The 21,463-nt window shown below is 38.1% G+C and overlaps 1 protein-coding gene across 1 annotated transcript in view; it reads left to right on the top strand.

The window, feature by feature from the left end:
* LOC115510084 (phosphatidylinositol 3,4,5-trisphosphate 3-phosphatase TPTE2-like) overlaps positions 1 to 21,463 on the top strand; it is a 93,440-nt gene that overhangs the window by 21,133 nt on the left and 50,844 nt on the right. Inside the window, exons 7-9 of the mRNA XM_030309582.1 lie at positions 7,388 to 7,448; positions 8,533 to 8,614; positions 8,717 to 8,805. Coding sequence (XP_030165442.1) covers positions 7,388 to 7,448; positions 8,533 to 8,614; positions 8,717 to 8,805 — 232 coding nt within the window. The remainder of the gene's footprint in view (positions 1 to 7,387; positions 7,449 to 8,532; positions 8,615 to 8,716; positions 8,806 to 21,463) is intronic.

Here is a 21,463-nt window from a genome sequence, read left to right as displayed (position 1 = left end):
CCCCTGTTCATGCTCTGTCTCTCCCTGTCTCAAAAATAAATTTTAAAAAAAGTTAAAAAAAATTTTTTAAAAAGTCCCTTTAACATTTCTTATAGAGCTGGTTTAGTGTTGATGAACTCCTTTTGCTTTGACTGAGAAATTCTATCTCTTCTTCAGTTCTGAATGAAAGCCTTGCTGGTGGAGTATTCTTAGTTGCAGGTTTTTTCCTTTCAGCACTTTGAATATATCATGCCACTCCCTTCTGGGCTGCAAACTTCCTGCTGAAAAATCAGCTGATAGCCTTACTGGAGTTTTCTTTGTATTTAACTTTTTGCTTCTCTCTTGCTGCCTTTAAAATTCCTTTATCTATAACATTTGACATTTTAATTATTCTGTGTTATGGTGTGGACCTCCTTGCGTTCATCTTGTTTGGAATTCTCTGTGCTTCCTGAATGTGGATGTTACTTTCTTTCCCAGGTTAGGGAAGTTTTCAGCTATTATTTCTTCAAATATGTCTTCTACTTTCTCTCTCTTCTTCTTCTGGGACCCCTGTAGAGCAAATGTTTGCTTGCTTGATGTTGACCACGAGATCCCTTAATGTATCCTCATTTTAAAAAATTCTTTTTTCTTTATGCTGTTTGACTTGTGTGCTTTCCATTTCTCTATCTTCTAGATCACTGATCTGTTCAGCTTTAGCTAGCCAACTGTTGATTTTTTAAGATTGTATTCTTTTTTTTTTTTTTTAATTTTTTTTTTCAACGTTTATTTATTTTTGGGACAGAGAGAGACAGAGCATGAATGGGGGTGGGGCAGAGAGAGAGGGAGACACAGAATTGGAAACAGGCTCCAGGCTCTGAGCCATCAGCCCAGAGCCCGACGCGGGGCTCGAACTCACGGAACGCGAGATCGTGACCTGGCTGAAGTCGGACGCTTAACCGACTGCGCCACCCAGGCGCCCCAAGATTGTATTCTTAAACTCTGATTGGTTCCTTTTTGTTTTCTCTCTTTTGAAGTTCTCTTCAAGGTCTTCTACTTTTATCCACAGTCCAATGAGCATCTTTATGATCATATCTTTAAACTCTTTATCTGGCATATTTCTTACCTCTGTTTCATTGAATTCTTTTTCAAGGTTTTGTCTTGTTCAGTATTTTGAAGCATATTGTCTCCCCATCTTGCTTGATTTTCTGGATTTGTTACTATGAGTTAGGCAGAACAGCTACTTCTAAACTTGAAGGAATGGTCTTGTGTATGGTCAACCCCTGTGCACACTGTGTGTGTCTAGTGACTTTGAGGGGCTGGCTAGAGTTGTGGTTTGTATGTTCAGTGGGTAGGGCACTCCATGCTGGGGCTGCCCTAGGGGGTGGCCACAGGTGAAGTGAATCTGAGCTAGGTCATTCCTGGGGATGTCCACACACGGTGCCCTGGCAGGACAGCTGAAGTTGAAATGGGTGCAAACAGAGGGTCCCAGGGTGCTACGTGTACAGAGCACCCTGGCAGGATAGCTGAAGTCAGTGCCAGCCAGTGTGCCCATGGCTCTCCATGCAGAAAGTGCCCTGGCAGGGTGGCTAGGTTGAGGTGGGGCACAAACTGGGAGGTCTTGGGACACTCCACACAAGTGGCACCCTGGCAGGGCAGCTGTTACTGAAGTGGGTGCCAGCCAGGGTGTCCTAGGGTCTCCACACAGAGGGTGCCCTGGCAGGACTGCTGAAGCTGAGGTGGGTGTAGGTCAGGGTGTCCCAGGGTGCTCACTGCAGTGCAGAGGGTGCTCTGACAAGTTGGCTGGAGCCAAAGCAGTTATGAGCCAGGAGGTCCCAGAGCACACTGTGCTACAGGTGCCTTAGCAAGCCATCTGAGGTCAATGTAGTGTGGGCCTGCAGTATTTCCGAATGCTTTGCACCCATGTGACTTTGATGCAATGGCTAGAAGTGTAGTGGGTGCCTACCAGGAGTGTCCTGGTGTGTGCCTTACTGGGGCCACCTCGGTGGGATGACTAGGGCTCATGTGGGCTAGGGGCCCAGGGCTCACTGGGGTTATATACCGGCTTGTGTATCCAGACCCCGCTCCTATCCACACTACCAAGGTGAAGGGGGGACATAAACCATGACATGGAACAGCCTGTCCAATCCAGAGAGATTTCTAGGAATTCCCCCATCATTTGGCAGAATTCTAGGGCTAGATGTTTTATATTCTAGTTGCCCTTTTAAACTATGGCTTTTTTCTGTGCCCCATGGCAGATGAATCTCTTCTTGGACCCACAGTTTACAGCATCATTACTGTGTCTCCCTCTTTCTTGCTGTTCTCTGTGTGATTTGTCTGCCTTTTGTTGTGCGGAAGCTGTTCAGTCAGCCCTCAGTTCTGCAAGAGGAATTATTTTATTAGTATGTATAAATATGGTTCATGGAGAAGATGAGTTCAGAGTCTTCTTATATCACCACCTTGGAATGGAATCTCAATTTTCCTTATCAGCTGGTCTACAATGACCTTACCTGGGGTACCTCATATCTGCTCCACATATTTTCATCCTCCATTAGGCTAGCCTGGGTGTGTTCTTATGTGATGACAAAAGGTAAGAGGTGGAGTGGAATCTTGCAAAAGGCTTTTGCAAGTTCCTGCATTGTGGCATTCCACTGACTAAACCAACTCATGTGATAGAGCACAATGTTGGAGAGCAAGGGCAGTACCAGGTAGATGCAGGGAAGGACAAAGTATTTGGACAATAAATGAAATCATTCTACTTATCCTAAGGCATGGAAACTCTTCTATACATGCAAAAATTTTTCAAACAATAACTAGTACATATTTATAGTCTTGAGATTGGGGCAGTCGAATAAAATCCATTTGTAAATGTTCAAAAAGGTCTTGAGAGTGTGAACTGTATCTTATCTATGTTATGCTGTTTATGAATAAGACATGATTCTACTACTTTGCCAATTTTGAAAAATTTTCTAAACCTCTGTTGAATGAAAGGATAAACTACTTTATTCTTCCCATATGGGAATAGTTTTGGAGTAATTTGACCAGTACCCATTGGATGGATCATGTCACTTCAAGACAGTCATCCTCAAATTTCCAGAATCTATGTCTAGGAATAAAGCATTCTTTGCCAATATTGCTTTTCAGTAAGTTGAGCTAATGACTGTGAATTAATTATAACTCATCTAAATTGGTTCACTTTTCTTTTGTTGATTTGATGGTGATAAATATAAATTTAGCAACACTTAATATTAGCTAGGGTGTTAAAAAGCCATAAACTTCATTAGCTTGTAAGTCAAAGCAAAGACATTACTCTTGGTTTCTAGGGTGGTCTCTAGACTATTGATTTTTTTTCCATTATTACAGTGTTATCTCCATAGGATATTGATGACATTCTAATAAGTCATGATCTTTTTATCATTTTCAATCAACATATGTGAAGAAGAGGTAATAAATCATCAGTTTTCATAAAATCCATAAATCATGAACCACCCCAAAAGCATATCTACTACCCATATGAATATTTATGGGATATGGCTCAGGGGTAGAGCATTTGACTGCATATGAATATTTGGCCCCCTCTTTTGCCAGAATGCAGGCTCATGTCTGAGCTATTAGTTCAGCTACCTCGGCAGACTGAGAATTCAGCAATGGAACAGCTTCAGTGCTTGCGTGTTCAATGATAACAACACAAATCCTGCACAGAGGATGCCTTTGTCATTTTTAAGATAAAAGCCATCTGCAAACTAATCTAACCCAAGTCTGACTAAAGAGTGCAAGATTCAGATCTTGGCATAATTAACTCCCGACAGAATGCTAAGCAATCATGTGGTTCCCCTTCACTGTTAAGAGAGAATACATTTGCAGAATTATATTGTTAACAACAGTGAATAGTAATATGCAGAGCAAACAGTGGAAATTCATAAGTGGTAAATTTGCTAACAGAAATGTCAAGTGTTGCCTAGAAGTAGCAAGGATTGTACATATGTGGGAATGAAGAAGCAAGCATTCTCGTGGGAGTGTCAATAGCCTGGCCACTGTTGCTACCACATTCTAGCAATGAGGGTGTACCTTCATCTCCAAATCAAGGAAAATGCTAAGGTAGACAATAGGCTTCTGGTCTAAGGTGTTCTGTTTAGGTAATATTTAAGTTAATATTGTGTGAACACACCAGAGAGAAGGGTTTGGCGTATTCAGGATACCCAAAGCCTTTTTGTTACAAAAAGGCATTCAAAGAGTAGACAGTGTTTTTCGCTTTCACATCCCAAGGAAGAGTTTCAGGAATTGTAAATTTAGTAAACCCATGCAAAGGCTGAGCTATTGAGAAAAAGGAGATCTACCTTACCTACAGTCCTAAAAATCTTAATTATCTTTTAGTTTTTGATGGGGGTTCAGTTGGATATTCTTTATTCTGTTTGAGGATGGAAACTATCCATCTATCCTCAAAAATGTAGTTTCTTCCTCAAAAAGTTAAAACCAGAGCTACCCTATGACACAGCAGTTGTGTTACCACATATTTACCCAAAGGATACAAAAATACTGGTTGGAAAGGTCACAGGCACCCCGATGTTTATAGCATCATTGTCAACAATAGCCAAATTGTGGAAAGAACCAAAAAATCCACTGGCCAGTGAATGGATAAAGAAGATATACATGTGTACACACACACACACACACACACACACACACACACTGTGATATTACTCAACCATCAAAAAGAATGAAATCTTGATATTTGCAATGACACGAATGACACTAGAGTGTATTCTAAGCAAAAATAATTTAGAGAAAGACAAATACCATGTGATTTCACTCATAGGTGGAATTTAAGAAACAAAAGAGATGAGCAGAGGGAAGGGGAAAAAAGAGAAGCAAACCAACCATAAGAGAGACTTAACACAGAGAACAAACCGAGGGTTGATGGAGGGATGGGGGGGGATGGGCTAAATAGTTGATGAGTATTAAGGAGGGTACTTGTGATGAACACTGAGTGTTATATGTCAGTGGTAAATCACTAAATTCTACATCTGCAACCAATTTTACCATATATGTTAACTAGAATTTAAAAACTTGAAATTTTAAAAAAATGTGCTTCTTGGCAGAGTTGAACTTTCTTTTATATGCTTTTTGTCTCTATTCAGCTAATTAGTTTAAGACGTATTTGGAGTCTTCAGATAAACTATTTAAGTCAGAAAACACAGCAGTAAATTGTCTATGTATTGAGTCAAGAATGGACTCTTGGAAAAAACTCAAATTCTTGAGTTTTTTTAGACATATAGAGAACTATGAAGGTGATTTTTTTAAATCCCAAGGCTTAGCCATCCAGGCATATTAACTTTTTTATAAAAAATCAAATACTATCGTTAAGTGTGGGTATACTAAAGAAGGTTGCACATAAAGTAACCACTGTGACATATTTACTTGTTGAAGGAATGAAGGGCAAGACGGTATTCTAATGGTTGCATTATATTTCATTAGTGCCGTAATCAACCTCGAATGTTGGGTATTTAGGTGTCACCAATATTACTAATGCCACAACAGAGGCATAAAGACACAAAGACATAAAACCTTTTCTGGATAGATTCCTAGGAGTAAAGTGACCTGGTTATGGAGTATTGAGTACTTTTAGGGTTCTCAAAATATATTCCCAAATCCAAGGGATTGTGTTAACAATGAATCAAATGTTTTATTTTCATGCCATCTTTGCCAGCATTGGATTTTGTCATTAAAAAGGAAAAGGCTAATTTCATGGGTGAAAATGGGATTTTATTGTTGTTTTAGACTTCTTTATTGGTGAGGCTGAATATTTATCTAGGTAGGTTGTTACACAGTTAGATTTTCTCTTTTATGATTTTATTTATGCCCTAGATCCACTTGTCTATAGGTTGACAGAATACTATTTAAATTGTTATTATAAGTTACTAGTTTATACTAGTATAACTAATGTGTAGATAATACTAGGCATAGTCCCCCTTCACTCAATTTTTTATGTGAAAAATATTCTCCCCTATTAATGTTTGTTGTACTGTAACATTTTTTTAAAATACAAATTTCAAATTTTTATAAAGTCAAACCTAAATCTGTTGTCTGTTGATCTTCCACTGATTTAACAGTGCTTTTTCTTATCCAAAGAACTGGTTAATATTCGCTTAAATTTTCTTTATATCCCTCAGTCAATCTGGATTTTATTTTGGTGTAAAGGAGCTCATGAATTTTTGATGTGTATGAGTCTATTTAGCCCCCCCGTCCCAGTATTATGCAGACTTGAAGCGTTTATCTTTTTGACTTACTATTTCCTCCTGACAACTTAACCAATTGATCAGTTTGATATCTTAATTTGTCTTTTCCCCAATACGAAGCCAGTAAACATTGCTCAGGGTACTATAGTCCTCAATTTTTGAGCTTTTTTATAGTCCTTTTGTTGTACAGAGACATGCACATGTGTGTATTTCAGATGGATAAATTTGCTGGAAATATTGTATTAGTATGGTGATAGGACCCATTTTAAATAATGTCTATTTGAAAAGTTACACATATATGCACAAATTTGTGTCTATATACATATATGCACATATGCACACATGTGTATTCATTTTAGAAAATATGAAAACACAGTTGACCCCCCAAAATCTCCATATTGCCACCACTTAACTAAAATTTAATATAATTAATAATTTAATATAATAAAAATATTTATATTTCTATCATGCATATAACACCATAATCATACAATATCACATCATGTATATCACACATGTCCAGTGTCATGCATATCACACACAATCATACTGTACATTTTTGCATTTATTTATTCATTTAAACAGTGCATACATAGATTATAATATCCAACTCATAATCTAAAAAAACCTATCCAGAAAATAAGAACCATATATTACTGTGAATTTATAATTCAGAACAAATTTACTTAAAGCCAGTTTACTTTCTCTGGTAGCTTTAAACAGTGTGTATTTATAGTAGAGGTTAATCAGAGTAGTCAAGCACAACTTTGTAGGCTATTTGAAAACCATCAGTGGATGAGATGGGACTTGGAATTTACATACTCTTATATTCCCTAAATCTCCCCTAAAAGCTGCCAAGTGAGGGACAAGTGAATAAAAGGTAATGACCAAGGGCATCTGGGTGCCTCAGTCGGTTAAGCATCCAACTGCTTTTTTTGGCTCAGGTCATGATCTCACAGTTCATGAGTTTTAGCCCCTTGTGCACTCTTAGTGCAGAGCCTGCTTGGGATTCTCTCTCTCTCTCTCTCTCTCTTTCTCTGCTCCTACCCCCCTCTTGTGCTCTCTCTCTCTCTCTCAAAATAAATAAATAAACTTCAAAAGAAAAAAAAGGTTATGACCATTTCAGCTTCCTCCTAAGGAGTGGTTTATGTTGGTGCCATGTGCATTTATGTAACACGTGTGCCTATTTTTTCTAGGAAGTTGTGCGGTTCCTGGATACCAAACATCAAGACCACTATCAAGTCTATAATCTATGCAGTATGTACATAGTCAGATAGTTTGCTACCATCAACGGAAAGCAGATCACTGCATAAAAGAAGATGATTCTGCTTTTACATGTCATTTAATCATAAGTATTTGGTGGTGGTGGAAAGTGAGTTTGAAAATCTCTGTGTTGCACTGGCTCTATTTGGTAGGAAAAGACCGATCAACGGCATACATGCCCTGGTGAGGGAGGCAGGAGGCTTAAGTGGAGGCAGGGCCATGGGAGGTAGAATCTGCCCTAATGGTATTAGGTTTAGGAAAATACTTCTATTTTTCCTGCCAGCTCGTGTTTTAAAGACAGGCAATTCAACGAATACATTTCTTTTTTTTTTTTTTTAATTTTTTTTTCAACGTTTATTTATTTTGGGGACAGAGAGAGACAGAGCATGAACGGGGGAGGGGCAGAGAGAGAGGGAGACACAGAATCGGAAACAGGCTCCAGGCTCCGAGCCATCAGCCCAGAGCCTGACGCGGGGCTCGAACTCACGGACCGCGAGATCGTGACCTGGCTGAAGTCGGACGCTTAACCGACTGCGCCACCCAGGCGCCCCTCAACGAATACATTTCTAATTCACTAGGAGTGGGGTACGAGGACAGCAAAGCCCAAATTTTAAAAAAATGCAAGTTTATTTTTTATTGACTAATAAACAAGGGGAAATATGCTCAAAGAGCAAAACCCTGTAGAAAGCAGATTATATCCCAGTTTACTACTCTGCCTCTCTTGACTTTTCCTGTATATTAAATAGATGTTTCCAGGAGGCAAGCACTCGGATTGGCCACTTTTGCTTCTGCTCTGTGGTGTCTCTCTACCCTATGATAACATGATGAATAGCCTGATAGAAAATTAAAAGTAAGGTCTGTTAGACCCAAATAAGTTGTGCTTAGGTTACTCAAGGTGGACAAACCTCTACTATCTCTGTTTTTCAGACTCTTAATATTCTTACAGCAGCAAGAGCCGGTCAGAAACCTTTTAAAGGTGGATAAGGAATTTATAATACAAAAGTATGACTTATTCATAACTTGACCCTTTACTGTGTTATTAGGCATAGAAACATGACCCATGCATCATTTCTTGTAGGTGAAAGAGCCTATGATCCTAAGTACTTCCATTACAGGGTCCGGCGAATCATGATTGATGATCACAATGTCCCCACACTAAGGTAAGTTTTATGCCAAGTTGGCTGTCAAAAGAAAGCTAAATACCCTGGCCTTGATTTGTGGGTGTATTTTAATTCAACTAAAAATTTTGCATTTGAAATCAGTGAGATGTTGGCATTCACGAAAGAAGTAGATGAGTGGATGGCTCAAGATGACGAAAACATCATAGCAATTCACTGTAAGGGAGGCAAAGGTAAAAACTCTCTTTTTTCTAAATTTCTAAAATTTCTCTTTTTCTAAATGTTAATACATTAAAGTACAAGAACAAGATATATACTGCTGTTAATTAGTATTAATAGTTATTAACATATTTAATAATTTTAAAAAATATTTATTATTTATTTTTTGAGAGAGAAAGAGAGACAGAGTGTGAGTGGGGGAGAGGCAGAGAGAGAGGGAGAGGGAGACACAGAATCCGAAGCAGGCTCCAAGCTCTGAGCTGTCAGCACAGAGGCCAATGCGGGGCTCAAACTCATGAACTGTGGGATCATGACCTTAGCTGAAGTCAGATGCTTAATTGACTGAGCCACCCAGGCACCCCAGTTATTTTTTTAACTTTATTTTTTTGATGTTTATTTATTTTTGAAGGAGAGAGAGAGACAGAGCATGAAGGGGGAGGGGCAGAGAGAGAGGGAGACACAGAATCCGAAGCAGGCTCCAGGCTCTGAGCTGTCAGCAGCGAGCCTGACGTGGGGTTCGAACCCGTAAACCAGGAGGTCATGACCTGAGCCGAAGTCGGAGGATTAACCTACTGAGCCACCCAGGCGCCCCATAGGCATCCCAGTTATTAACATTTGTTGATGTTAGCTTCAAGACTGAAGGAAGCAAAGGAAAGAGGAAGGAGGGAGGATGGACGGTAAAGACTAAGGAAGGGAAGAAAATAGGAATAACAGAAGTAAGGAAGATTGAGCATATTTTTTTCTTGTTTCTGACTGCTTGTGTTTCTTCATTTTTGATTTGCCAAAATATCTATGAAAATAAAAACATGTTTAATTTTAGAAACTCAGAACACTTTTATTGAAGATTGTTCTTAAATTTTGTGAGAACCTTTTAAAGTTAAGGAGCCAACAGTGATGCTATTTCAGAAACCAAAAATCAGTGGAATTTTTATAGCATAGAGATACAAAGAAGTTGATTTTGGTGAGGTAAAATGGAAAAAAAGTTTTGTAAATTTAATCAATTTAAGTTGAGTTAGATTTTTCTCTCATTCAGCTTTAGGCTTTAATAATCATCTAAGCATATTTTATAATTTTTGACAAAGAAGTACATTTTTAGTAGGCTACAAAACAGTTTTTTATTGTATTCCAGGAAAACACAATACTTTAAAACTGCCTTAAAAGGTAAAAAATAATAAAATAAAGTAAAATAAAACTGCCTTATGTAATTGAGTAGAATCAAGTTTTAGTCTTACCTGAAAACTTATTTCAAGCCCATTAATTAGTAGGTAGATTCTGTCTTTAGTTCCATAGGTTGAAATGTTCTGGATATGTAATTTATAATACCACAGAGAAATGAAGACCATAGGTGGAACCATACGGAATTGCCAGTTTTTGACCATCTTTTATTTACAAAAATGGTCATTTCACGTAGCTCAACCTAAAATATTATCTCTCATGCATGCAACTGACTTCTGTTTTCTTTTAATTAAAGCTAATTCCCTGCTTGAAGGATAAACATTCATTTCAAATTTCATTTTTAAATTTTTTCTGAGAGGGGACTTAAAACTGTTCTGTGTTCACATGTCTTTCATTGACTTTCCTTTAGGATTGCTTGGAGGCTGGCATTCAGGTGGTAGGCACCAGAGTAGCCTCTTTTTTTCAAGTTTTCATTCATATTGATTTTGCTCTCTTCTTGGTGGTTGGTGCCTATACATTACCAGTAGTATCATGATAGTCAGAATATTTTACTATTGATTTATGAGACTACTTTAAATAAAGCGGATGCTAATTTTTTAGTATAGTTGACACACAATGTTAAAATAAAAACACTAGTTTGAAAAGACCTATGCACTCCTATATACATTGCAGCATTATGTACAATAGCCAAGATCTAGAAGCAAGCCAAATGTCCATCAATAGATATTCATCTATTGATGAATGGACAAAGGAGATGTGGGGGGGGGGGGGTGTATGTGTGTGTATACATACACATGCAATGGAATATTACTCAGCCGTAAAAAATGGATGCTGTTTTTTATTAGTAGTTTATATTATAAATATCTCCTCCCACTGTGTCTTTTAACTTGATTATGATTTATTTTGTCACAGAAACCATTCTACACTATGTTAATTAGCTTGGATTTAAATACAATTAAAAAAAATATTTATAATTTTGCATGTAGTGAAATTTATCAGTGTGTGTGTTTTTGTGTGTGTGTGTGTATGTGGTTATGTTGTGTGTGTGTGTGTGTGTGTGTGTGTGTGTGTGGTTTGTGCTTTTTGTCATGTTTAAGAAATCCAGGCTGTACACTGAGTTAGTGAAGGTGTTCTATTACTTATAAAATATTATTAAAGTTTTATTTTTTACACTTAGGCCTCTAATCTTTTTTTTTTTTTTTTTTTTTGAAATTTTTACAAAGCTTTTATTTATTTTTTTTTTTGGTTTGTTTATTTTGAGAGAGAACATCCCACCTCACGACCACAAGATTATGATCTGAGCCAAAATGAGGAGTTGGATGCTTAACCAACTAAGCCACCCAGGCACTACTTTACATAACTTAAGAATTTTTTTTTTTTATGAAATTTATTGACAAATTGGTTTCCATACAACACCCAGTGCTCATCCCAAAAGGTGCCCTCCTCAATACCCATCACCCACCCTCCCCTCCCTCCCACCCCCCATCAACCCTCAGTTTGTTCTCAGTTTTTAACAGTCTCTTATGCTTTGGCTCTCTCCCACTCTAACCTCTTTTTTTTTTTTTTTCCTTCCCCTCCCCCATGGGTTCCTGTTAAGTTTCTCAGGATCCACATAAGAGTGAAACCATATGGTATCTGTCTTTCTCTGTATGGCTTATTTCACTTAGCATTACACTCTCCAGTTCCATCCACGTTGCTACAAAGGGCCATATTTCATTTTTTCTCATTGTTAGGCCTCTAATCTAATTGAGATTTGGGGAGGGAGGTTTTTGTTCATATGGACAGACAGTTGTCCTAACCCCATATATAGCAGGCTCATTTATTCCCTCATTGACTTATAACCCCTTCTTAGTCATGTACCAAGTTTTAATAGAAGTTTGGGACTGTTTCTGAGTTCTTTATACCACACAACTGTAATTTTTTATTTAAAAAAAGTTTTTATTAAAGTATAGTTGATACAGTATGTTACAGTAGTTTCAGGTGTACAACATACTAATTCGACAAGTCCATACATGATGCTATACTCCCAACAAGTGTAGCTACTGGTCCATCGCTATGCAATGCTTTCATGATACCTTTGACATTGCTTTACGATGCAATTGACTGTATTCCCTGTGCTGTACCTTTCATCCCCTTGACCTACTCATTCCATAACTGGAAGTCTGTATCTCCCACTCCCCTTCACCCATTTTACCCAAAGCCTCCCTTCCCTTTGGCAATGACCACTTTGTTTTTTGTATTTATAGGTCTGTTTCTGCTTTTTGTTTTTTACAGTCCACATTTAACTGAAATAATAGGTGTTTGTCTTCCCCTGATTTATCCCACTCAGCAGAACACCCTCTAGGTCCCTCCATGTTGTCACAAATGGTATGACCTCATCCTTTTTATGGCCGAGTAATATTCCATTGTGTATATATGCCACCTCTTATTTATCTATTCATCTATTTATGGGCACTTGGATTGCTTCCATACCTTGGCTATTGCAAATAATGCTTCAGTGACCAGGGGTGTGAATACATCTTTTTGAATTAGTGTTTTTGTGTTCTTTGGGTAAATACCAAGTAGCAAAATTACTGGATCATATGCCAGTTCTCTTTTTAAGGAACCTAAGGAATTTTAAGGAATTCTGTTTTGAGGAACCTCCATACTGTTTTCTGTGGTGGCTACACCAATTTACATTCTCACCAACAGTGCACAGTTTCCCTTTTCTCCACATCCCCACCAACACTTGTTATTTCTTTTTAATTCTAGCCATTTTGATAGGTGTAAGGTTATATCTAATTATGATTTTGATTTGCATTAACCTGATGATTAGTGATGTAGAACATCTTTTCATGTGTCTGCTGGCCATCTGTATGTCTTTGGAAAAGTGTTTATTCAGATTCTCTGCCTCTTTTTAAATCAAATTATTTGGGGGGGGTGGTGGTTGGTATTGAGTTGTGTAAGTTATTTACATATTTTGGATATTAACACCTTATCAGATGTGACATTTGCAAATATCTTCTCCCATTCAGTGGGTTGGCTTTTCATTTTGTTGATGGTTTCCTTCGTTGTGCAAAAGTTTATTTTGGTGTAGTCCCAAAGGTTTATTTTTGTTTTTGTTTCCCTTGCTTGAGAACACATATCTAGGAAGATGTTGCTATGGCTGATGTCAAAGAGCTTTCTGCCAATGTTTTCTTCAAGCAGTTTCATGGTTTCAGGTCTCATATTTGGATCTTTAATTCATTTTTAGTTTATTTTTGTGTATGGTATAAGAAAGTGGTCCAGTTTCATTCTTTCACATGTATCTGTCCAGTTTTCCCAAAACCATCTATTGAAAACACTTTTTCCCATTGCACAGTCTTGTTTCCTTCATCCTAGATTAATTGGCCCTATAACTGTGAGTTTTTTTCTGGGCCCTCTATTCTGTTCTATTGGTCTAGTTTGTCCTTTTGTGCCAGTACCATACTGTTTGATTACTACACCTTTGTAGTATATCTTGAAATCTAGGATTGTGACACATTCTTTTTCAAGATTGCTTAGGCTATTTAGGGTTTTTTTGTGGTTTCATACAAATTTTAGAACTGTTTTTTCCTAGTTGTGTGAAAAATGGTATATACGTTGACAGGGATTACATTTAATCTATAAATTGCTTTTGGGTAATACGGACATTTTAACAATATTTAGTCTTCATGAGCATGGTCTGCCTTTACATTTGTTTGTGTCGTCTCCAATTTCTTTCATCAGTGTTTTATAGTTTTCTGAGTACAGGTCTTTCCCCTCCTTGATTAAGTTTATTTCAAGGTATATTATTATTTCTAGTACAATTATAAATGGCACTCTCTTCTTAATTTCTCTTTCTGCTACTTCATTAGTAATGTATAGAAATGCAATGAATTTCTGTATGTTGATTTTGTATCCTGCAATCTTACTGAATTTATCAGTTCTAGTAGTTTTTTGGTGAAGTCTTTAGGGTTTTCTATATATAGTATCATGTCACCTGCAAAGAGTTTTACTTCTTCCTTACCAGTTTGGATGCCTTTTATTTCTTGTCTGCTGTAGCTAGGACTTCCAGTACTATGTTGAATAAGAGTGATGAGTAGACATGCTTGTCTTGTTCCTGACCTTAGGGGAAAAGCTCTCAGTTTTTTACCATTGTGTATGTTAGCTATGTGTTTTTCATATATGGCCTTTAATATGTTGAGGTATGTTCCCTCTAAGCCTACTTTGTTGAGGGTTTTTATCATGCGTGGATATTGTACTTGGTCAAATGCTTTTTCTACATCTGTTGAAATGATCATATGGTTTTTATCTTTTCTTTATTGATGTGATGTATCACGTCTATTGATTTGTGAATATCGATCCACACTTGCATCCCAAGTATAAATTCCACTTGATCATAGTGAATGATTTTTTTTGATGTATTGGATTCAGTTTGCTAACATGTTGTTGAGGATTTTTGCATCTGTGTTCATCAGAGATATTAGCCCACAGTTATCTTTTTTTTTTTTTTTTTTTTGTAGCACCTTTGTCTGGTTTTGGTATCAGGGTAATATTGGCCTCATAGAATAAATAAATTTCCTAATTTCCTTCCTCTTCTTATTTTTGGAATAGTTTGAGAAGAATAGGCATGCTCTTCTTTAAATGTTTAGTAGAATTCACCTGTGGTGCCATCTGGTCCTGGACTTTGTTGGAAGTTTTTGGATACTGATTCAACTTCATTACTGGTAATCAGGTAAACATATTGTGTTTCTTCCTCATTCAGATTTGGGAAGTTATATATTTCTAAGAATTTATGCATTTCATCTAAGCTGTCCAATTTGTTCACATACAATTTTTCATAATCTCTTATGACCCTTTGTATTTCTAGAGTATTGGTGATTATTTCTCCTCTTTCATTTGTGATTTTATTTATTTGAGTTCTCTGTCTCTCTTTTTCTGTCTGTCTGTCTCTCTTTGATGAGTCTGGCTAAAGGTTTATCAATTTTGTTGATGTTTTTCAAATAAACAGGTCCTAGTTTCATTGATCTGTTCTATTGTTTTTTAGTTCCTATTTTGTTTATTTCTGCTCTAATATTTATTATTTCCTTCCTTCTACTGGTTTGGGGTTTTGCTTGCTCTTCTTTTTCTAGGTCCTTTCGGTGGAAGTTTAGGTTATTCATTTGAGATTTTTCTTGCTTCTTCAGGTAGACCTCTATTGCTATACACTTCCCTCTTAGGACAGCTTTTGCTGCAACCCAAAGATTTTGGACCATTGCGTTTTTATTTTTATTTGTCTCCATGCATTTCTTGATTTCCTCTTTGATTTTTGGTTGACCCATTTATGGTTTAATAGTGTGTTATTTAACCTCCATGTATTTGTGCTCTTTACAGATTCCTTCTTGTGGTTGATTCTAGTTTCATAGTGTGTTGGTCAGAAAAGATGGATGCTACAACATCAGTCTTTTCGAATTTATTGAGATTGTTTTGTGGCCTAATATATGATCTATCCTGGAAAATGTTCCATGTGCACCTGAAAAGAATGTGTATTCCACTGTTTGAGGGTGGAACATTCTGAATATATGTTAGGTCCAATGTGTCCAAAGCCATCCATCCCTTCCTGATCTTCTGTTTGGATCATATGTCCATCAGTGTAAGTGGCATGGTAAAGTCCCCTACTGTTATTGTATTACTATAGATTACTTTCTTTGTTTGTTATTAACTGCTTTATGTATTTGGGTGCTTCCATGCTGGGTGTATAAATATTTACAATTATTATATCTTGTTGGATTGTTCCCTTTATGATGATATAGTGCCCTTATTTGTCTCTTGTTATAGTGTTTGTTTTTAAAATCTATTTTGTCCAATGTGAGTATTGCTACCCCGGCTTTCTTTTCACTTCCATTTGCCTCCATCCCTTCACTTTCAATCTGCATGTGTTTTTCGTTCTTTTTTATTTATTTAATTTTTTAGAAACGTTCTTTTCCATCAACCTTATTTCCACATATTTTTAGTTCTGATGTAAATCTCTTATAAGCAGAATACAGCTGGGTCTTGCTTTTTATCCATTTTGTCACCCCATGTCTTTTTATTGGAGCATTTAGTCCATTTAAATTCAACGTAATTATTGACAAGTATGTACTTACTGCCATTTTGTTACTTGTTTGTTGTTGTTGTTTTTGTAGTTCTTCTCTGTTCCTTTCTTCTCTTGCTCTCTTCTCACACAGTTAGTTTGCTTTCTTTAGTGACATACTTGGATTCCTTTCTCTTTATTTTTTGCATACCTGTTACTGGTTTTTTATTTGTGGCTACCATTAGGTTTATACATAACATTTTATGTATAGAGCCATCTACGTTAAGTTTATGGTCACTTAAGTTTGTCATTCTGACAGCACTAAATTTGTGCTCCTCTCCCCCTCCCGTGTTTTAGGTACACTGTGCCATACTCTACATTCTTTTATGTTGTGAATCCTTTGAGTGATTTTTATAGACACACTTAATTTCACTGCTTTTGTGCATCCGACTTTTCTTACTCCTGCTTATGGTCTTTCCTTTCCACTCAAAAAGTACCCTTCAGCATTTCTTGTAGGGATGGTTTGCTGGTTATAAACTCCTTTATCTTCTACTTGTCTGGGAAACTCTCTCTCCTTCTATTCTGAATGATAGCCTTGCTGGATAGAGTATTCTTAGCTGTGGGTTTTTCTTTTCCAGCACTGAATATATTGAGCCACTCCCTTCTGGCCTGCAAAGTTTCTGCTGAAAAATCAGCTGAATAAAAGCAGCAAGCTTTTATTTATTTTTTATTTTTTAAAGTTTATTTATTTATTTTGAGAGAGAGAGAACACGTTGGGGAGGAATAGAGAGAGAAGGAGAGGGAGAGAATCTCAAGCAGGCTCCATGCTGTCAGCAGAAAGCTCGATATGGGGCTCAAACTCATGAACAGTGAGATCATGACCTGAGCTGAGATCAAGAGTCAGATACTTAACTGACTGAGCTACCCAAGTGTCCCTCTTTTGCTTTATTTTTTTTTGAATATTTATTCATTTTTCAGAGACAGAAAGAGACAGAGCATGAGTGGGCGAGGGGCAGAGAGAGAGGGAGAACACAGAATCTGAGGCGGGCTCCAGGCTCTAAGCTGTCAGCCCAGAGCCCAATGTGGGGCTTGAACTCACTGACCAGGAGATCATGATCTGAGCTGAAGTCGGATGCTTAACCAGCTGAGCCACCCAGGCGCCCGACTTGCTGCTTTTAAAATTCTCTTACTCACTACTTTTTGCCACTTTAATTACTATGTGTCTTGGTGTGGACCTCCTTGGGTTGATTTTGTTGGGGACTCTCTGTGCCTTCTGGATCTGGATATCTGTGTCCTTTCCAAGATTTGGGAAGTTTCAGCTATTACTTCTTCAAATACATTTTCTGCCCCCTTGTCTCTCTCTTCTCCTTCTAGGATCCCTACAATGTGAATATTATTATGCTTGATGGTATCATTGATTTCCCTTAATATATTCTCATTTTTTATTAGTCTTTTTTCTTTATCCTGTTCAGCTTGGTTGGTTTCCATTACTCTGTCCTCCAGGTCACTGATCCATTCTTCTGCTTCCTTCAGTGTGCTGCTTATTCCCTGTAGTGTACTTTTGATGTCAGTTATTGAGTTCTTCATCTCTGCCCAGTTCTTTTTTATGTTTTCTGTCTCCTTACTGAGGGTCTCACTGAGGTCCTCCACTTTTTTCTCAAATCTAGTGAGTATCTTTATGACCATTTAATTTTTCTATTATGCATATTCCCTCTGTTTCATCTAGCTCGCTTGCTGTGATTTTGTCCCATTTTTTCATTTGCAACATATTATTTTGTCTCTTCTTTTTGTCTGTCTAGTCTGTTCCTGTGCTAGGAAAGTCAGTTATGTCCCCTACTTTTGAAAGTAGTGGCCCTATGAAGAAGAGATCCTGTAGTGCCCTGAGTGCAATGTCCCCTATTCACCAGAACCTGGTACCTCAGGGGTATCTCCTATATGTGTCGCGTGTGCCCTACTGTCGTGTCTTGGCCAATTTGCCTTCAGTCCAGTTATCTACAATGGCTCTCTTTGCCTATTGTGGGCAGCATTTCCTGTGGTGTTAGTGGGCCAGTCTGGAGCCTTCTTGGGCTTGAGTTCAGTCAGACCAGGCATTTGCCAGAGATGCAGTAGCACCAAACTGCAGGGCACTTTCTCTGTATTGTCCCTGGAGAAGCTTTTATTGGTGGGCGGTACTAAAAGTCAGACCCGATATCTGCCCCCAGCCCACCGCTGGGGGCCACAGTCGAACTGTTTGTGTGTGGTTTTCTTTCCCTCTCCCTAGGCAGGAGTCCATCTGGAGTAGTGCTGGCCCTGTCAGGGCTGCTTGTACACTGGCACCACGTTGGATGGACATACAACAAGGGCGTGTTGGATGAGGTGGGCCCACGGAAGAAGCAGGGTGGAGTGTGTGGTGCCAGCAAGGCCCATGCTAGCTCTCTGCTGGAGGGGACCTGCAGCCCGCTGAAACCTCCTTCTGGTGGGTCTGCAGAAGAGCCTGGGATGAGTTGCACCGTTAGCAAAAGCAGAGTGGAAAGTGTTCCTGCTACACTGATTCCCCAGATGTGTATCTAGGCTGGGGGGCTGGGGAGGGAAGCAGTACCTGTCAAGCTCTTTTGTTCTTGGAAAAGTCTACTGAAGATCCCTCCCCCCTCCAGCATAGGCTCTGAGATGAGTAAACAAATCTCCCTCCCACACATCCGTTTTTCAAACTACTGTTTCTACGCTGTATCTCAGCTGAGCTGTTTGTTGTGCTGTCCCTTTAAGGAAGGGGACTCCGTTTCCTACAGCCCTCAAGATTTCCCTGAGCCTATCCAGTTGGCTTTTAAAGTTCTAGCTGTTAAGCCACACTGATTGTAAGAGCTAGTGAAGTTAGGCTCCTCTGGTTTTCAAAGCCAAATGTTAGGGAGATTCGTTTTCCCAGTGCAGGCCTCCCGTGCCTGGGGTGCCTGGTGGGGGATCTGCCCTTCTCCCTTCTCCACGCCACTGGTGTCCTTCCCTCCTACAGACAGTCCTGAGGGTTTGGGCTCCCAGTCACTTCTCTGCCCTTCCTACCCTCTTCGATGTGGCCTCTTCTCTACATTTGGCTGTGGAGAGCCCGTTCTGCCGGTCTTCAGGTCATTTTCTGGTTTACTCACACTGTTGTGGGTGTTACCTAGGTGTATCTATGGGACAAATTGAGCCTAGGATCTTTCTACTCAGCCATCTTTCTCGGAAGTGTTTGGTTGTTTTTCAATAATAATTTCTACTTCATGGTGGTCTTGAATATTTTTTTAGTAGACACACAATGTTACATTATGGCCTTGTATATCTTTGTTAAATTCATTCCTAGACATACTGCTCCTGCAAATGGAAGCTGGTTTTTCATGTTACATTTGGATCATTTCCACTTTTTACTATTATGGATGATGTTGCCATTATAAATGTATGTTCCTTGTTGCACATGTACCCCCATTTCTGTTGGTTATGTAACTGGACTGTAAGTTTTGTATTTAGGGTAACGAATCACAGACTTAAATAGCTGATGTCCAAAAACAGTTGTACCAATTTCTACTCCACTGGCAGTGTATGAAGGTTCCATGTTCCATCTCTTTACCCAACAATTGGAATCTTAGTCTTATTATTTTTAGCCACTGACTGGGTGTGTAGTTGAATCTCATTATGGGTTTAATTCGCATTTCTTTTATTACTAACCAAATTAAGAAAGTTTTCACAGGCTCATAGGCACTTGAATATCCTTTGTTATGAAGTAACTCTAATATCCTTGCCCTTTTTTTTCTCCTGACCCACTTTTCTCCTGAATTTCTGTTTTTTTTCCAATTGACTTTAGGAGTTCTTTGTGTATTCCGGATTTCAACCCTGTTATTTGTTTTATGTACTGCAAGAATCATTTTCCACTCTGTATTTTGACTTTTCTGTATCTTAGGAGTATCCTTCGGTTAACAGACGTTCTTTGTTCTAACATAGTCTATATCATTCTTTCTCTTTATAAGGTTAGTGGTTTTGTGTCCTGATTAAGAAATCTTTCCCTCAGTTTAAAAAGACATTCTCCTATGATATCTTATAGACAGTTTGTTCTATTTGGAATTGATTTTTATGTGCGGTATAAGACGGGTCAAGTTTCATTATTTCCCTATGGCTGTTTTGGCACACTGATTGGAAAGACTTATTTCTTTACTGCTCTGAGGGTCATGGTTCAGTTTCTATAGTTTCTGTTCTGTTCATTGATTTTCATCTATCCGTATGCCTGTCACACAACCATCCTACTTATCATAGTTTTCTACTAAGTCCTGATTTCCAGTCAAAGGAGTCCACCCATCTTGTCCTTTCTCACAACTGTTTGGGGTTTTTTAGGCCATCTGTATTTCCATATAAATTTTTAAATCATCTAGTTGAGTTACATACACACCCCTGATGTTATTTTGTTTGAAATTATGTTGAATCTGTAGATAAAAAGGAATTGAAATCTTTACAATACCGAATCTTCCAACCCATGAATGGAATTTCTCCTCATTTAATTAGGACTTCTTCAATCTGTCTTCATAATGCTTTTTCATTTTCTGTACAAATACCTTGTATATTTGGGGGAGGGGACCTGACGGGCTCAGTCGAAAGAGCAAGGAATTCTCCATCTTAGGGTTGTGAGTTTGAGCCTCACGTTGGGTGCAGAGATTACTAAAAACTAAATAAACTTTTTTTTTTTAAAGAAAGCTTGTATATTTTTGGTTAGATTTATTTCTAGATATCTTTGATACTATTATAAATGATATCCCTTAAAAATTTTTATTTTCTAAATGTTTATTGTTGCTCTGGAATGCAATTGATCTTATTAACCTTCAATTAACAACCTCGCCAAACTTTCTTTTTTTTCTTTGAATATAATTTATTGTCAAATTGGCTTACATACAACACCCAGTGCTCATCCCAACAGGTGCCTTCCTCAGTGCGCACCACCCATTTTCCCCGCTCCCCCATCCCCCCATCAACTCTCAGTTCTCTGTTTTTAAGAGTCTCCTATGGTTTGTCTTCCTCTCTCTCGATTTGTAACTATTTTTTCCCCCTTCCCTTCTCCCATGGTCTTCTGTTTAGTTTCTTAAGATCCACATATGAGTGAAAACATATGATGTCCTTCTCTGGCTGACTTATTTCTTTCAGCATAATACCCTCCAGTTCCACCCATGTTGCTACAAATGGCAGGATTTCATTCTTTCTCATTGCCAGGTAGTATCCCATCGTATATATGAACCACATCTTCTTTATCCATTCATCAGTTGGTGGACAGTTAGGCTCTTTCCTTCACCAAACTTTCTTATTCTAATTTATCCATAAATGCTTTTGGATTTTATGGTACATGATAATATTGTGTGAAAATAATGAATTGTAATTTTTCCTCTTCAATTTTTTTTTTTTCTAGCACTGGCTAGAATCTTTGATCCTCTGTTGAATTAGAAGTGGTGATAGCACTCATCCTTGTTCTGTTCCTGCTCTCA

Source organism: Lynx canadensis, chromosome A1 (genome assembly GCF_007474595.2).
Source record: "Lynx canadensis isolate LIC74 chromosome A1, mLynCan4.pri.v2, whole genome shotgun sequence".
Lineage (NCBI taxonomy): Eukaryota > Metazoa > Chordata > Mammalia > Carnivora > Felidae > Lynx > Lynx canadensis.
The sequence above is the reverse complement of the archived record's forward strand: the minus strand, read 5'-3'. Positions and strand labels throughout refer to the sequence as shown.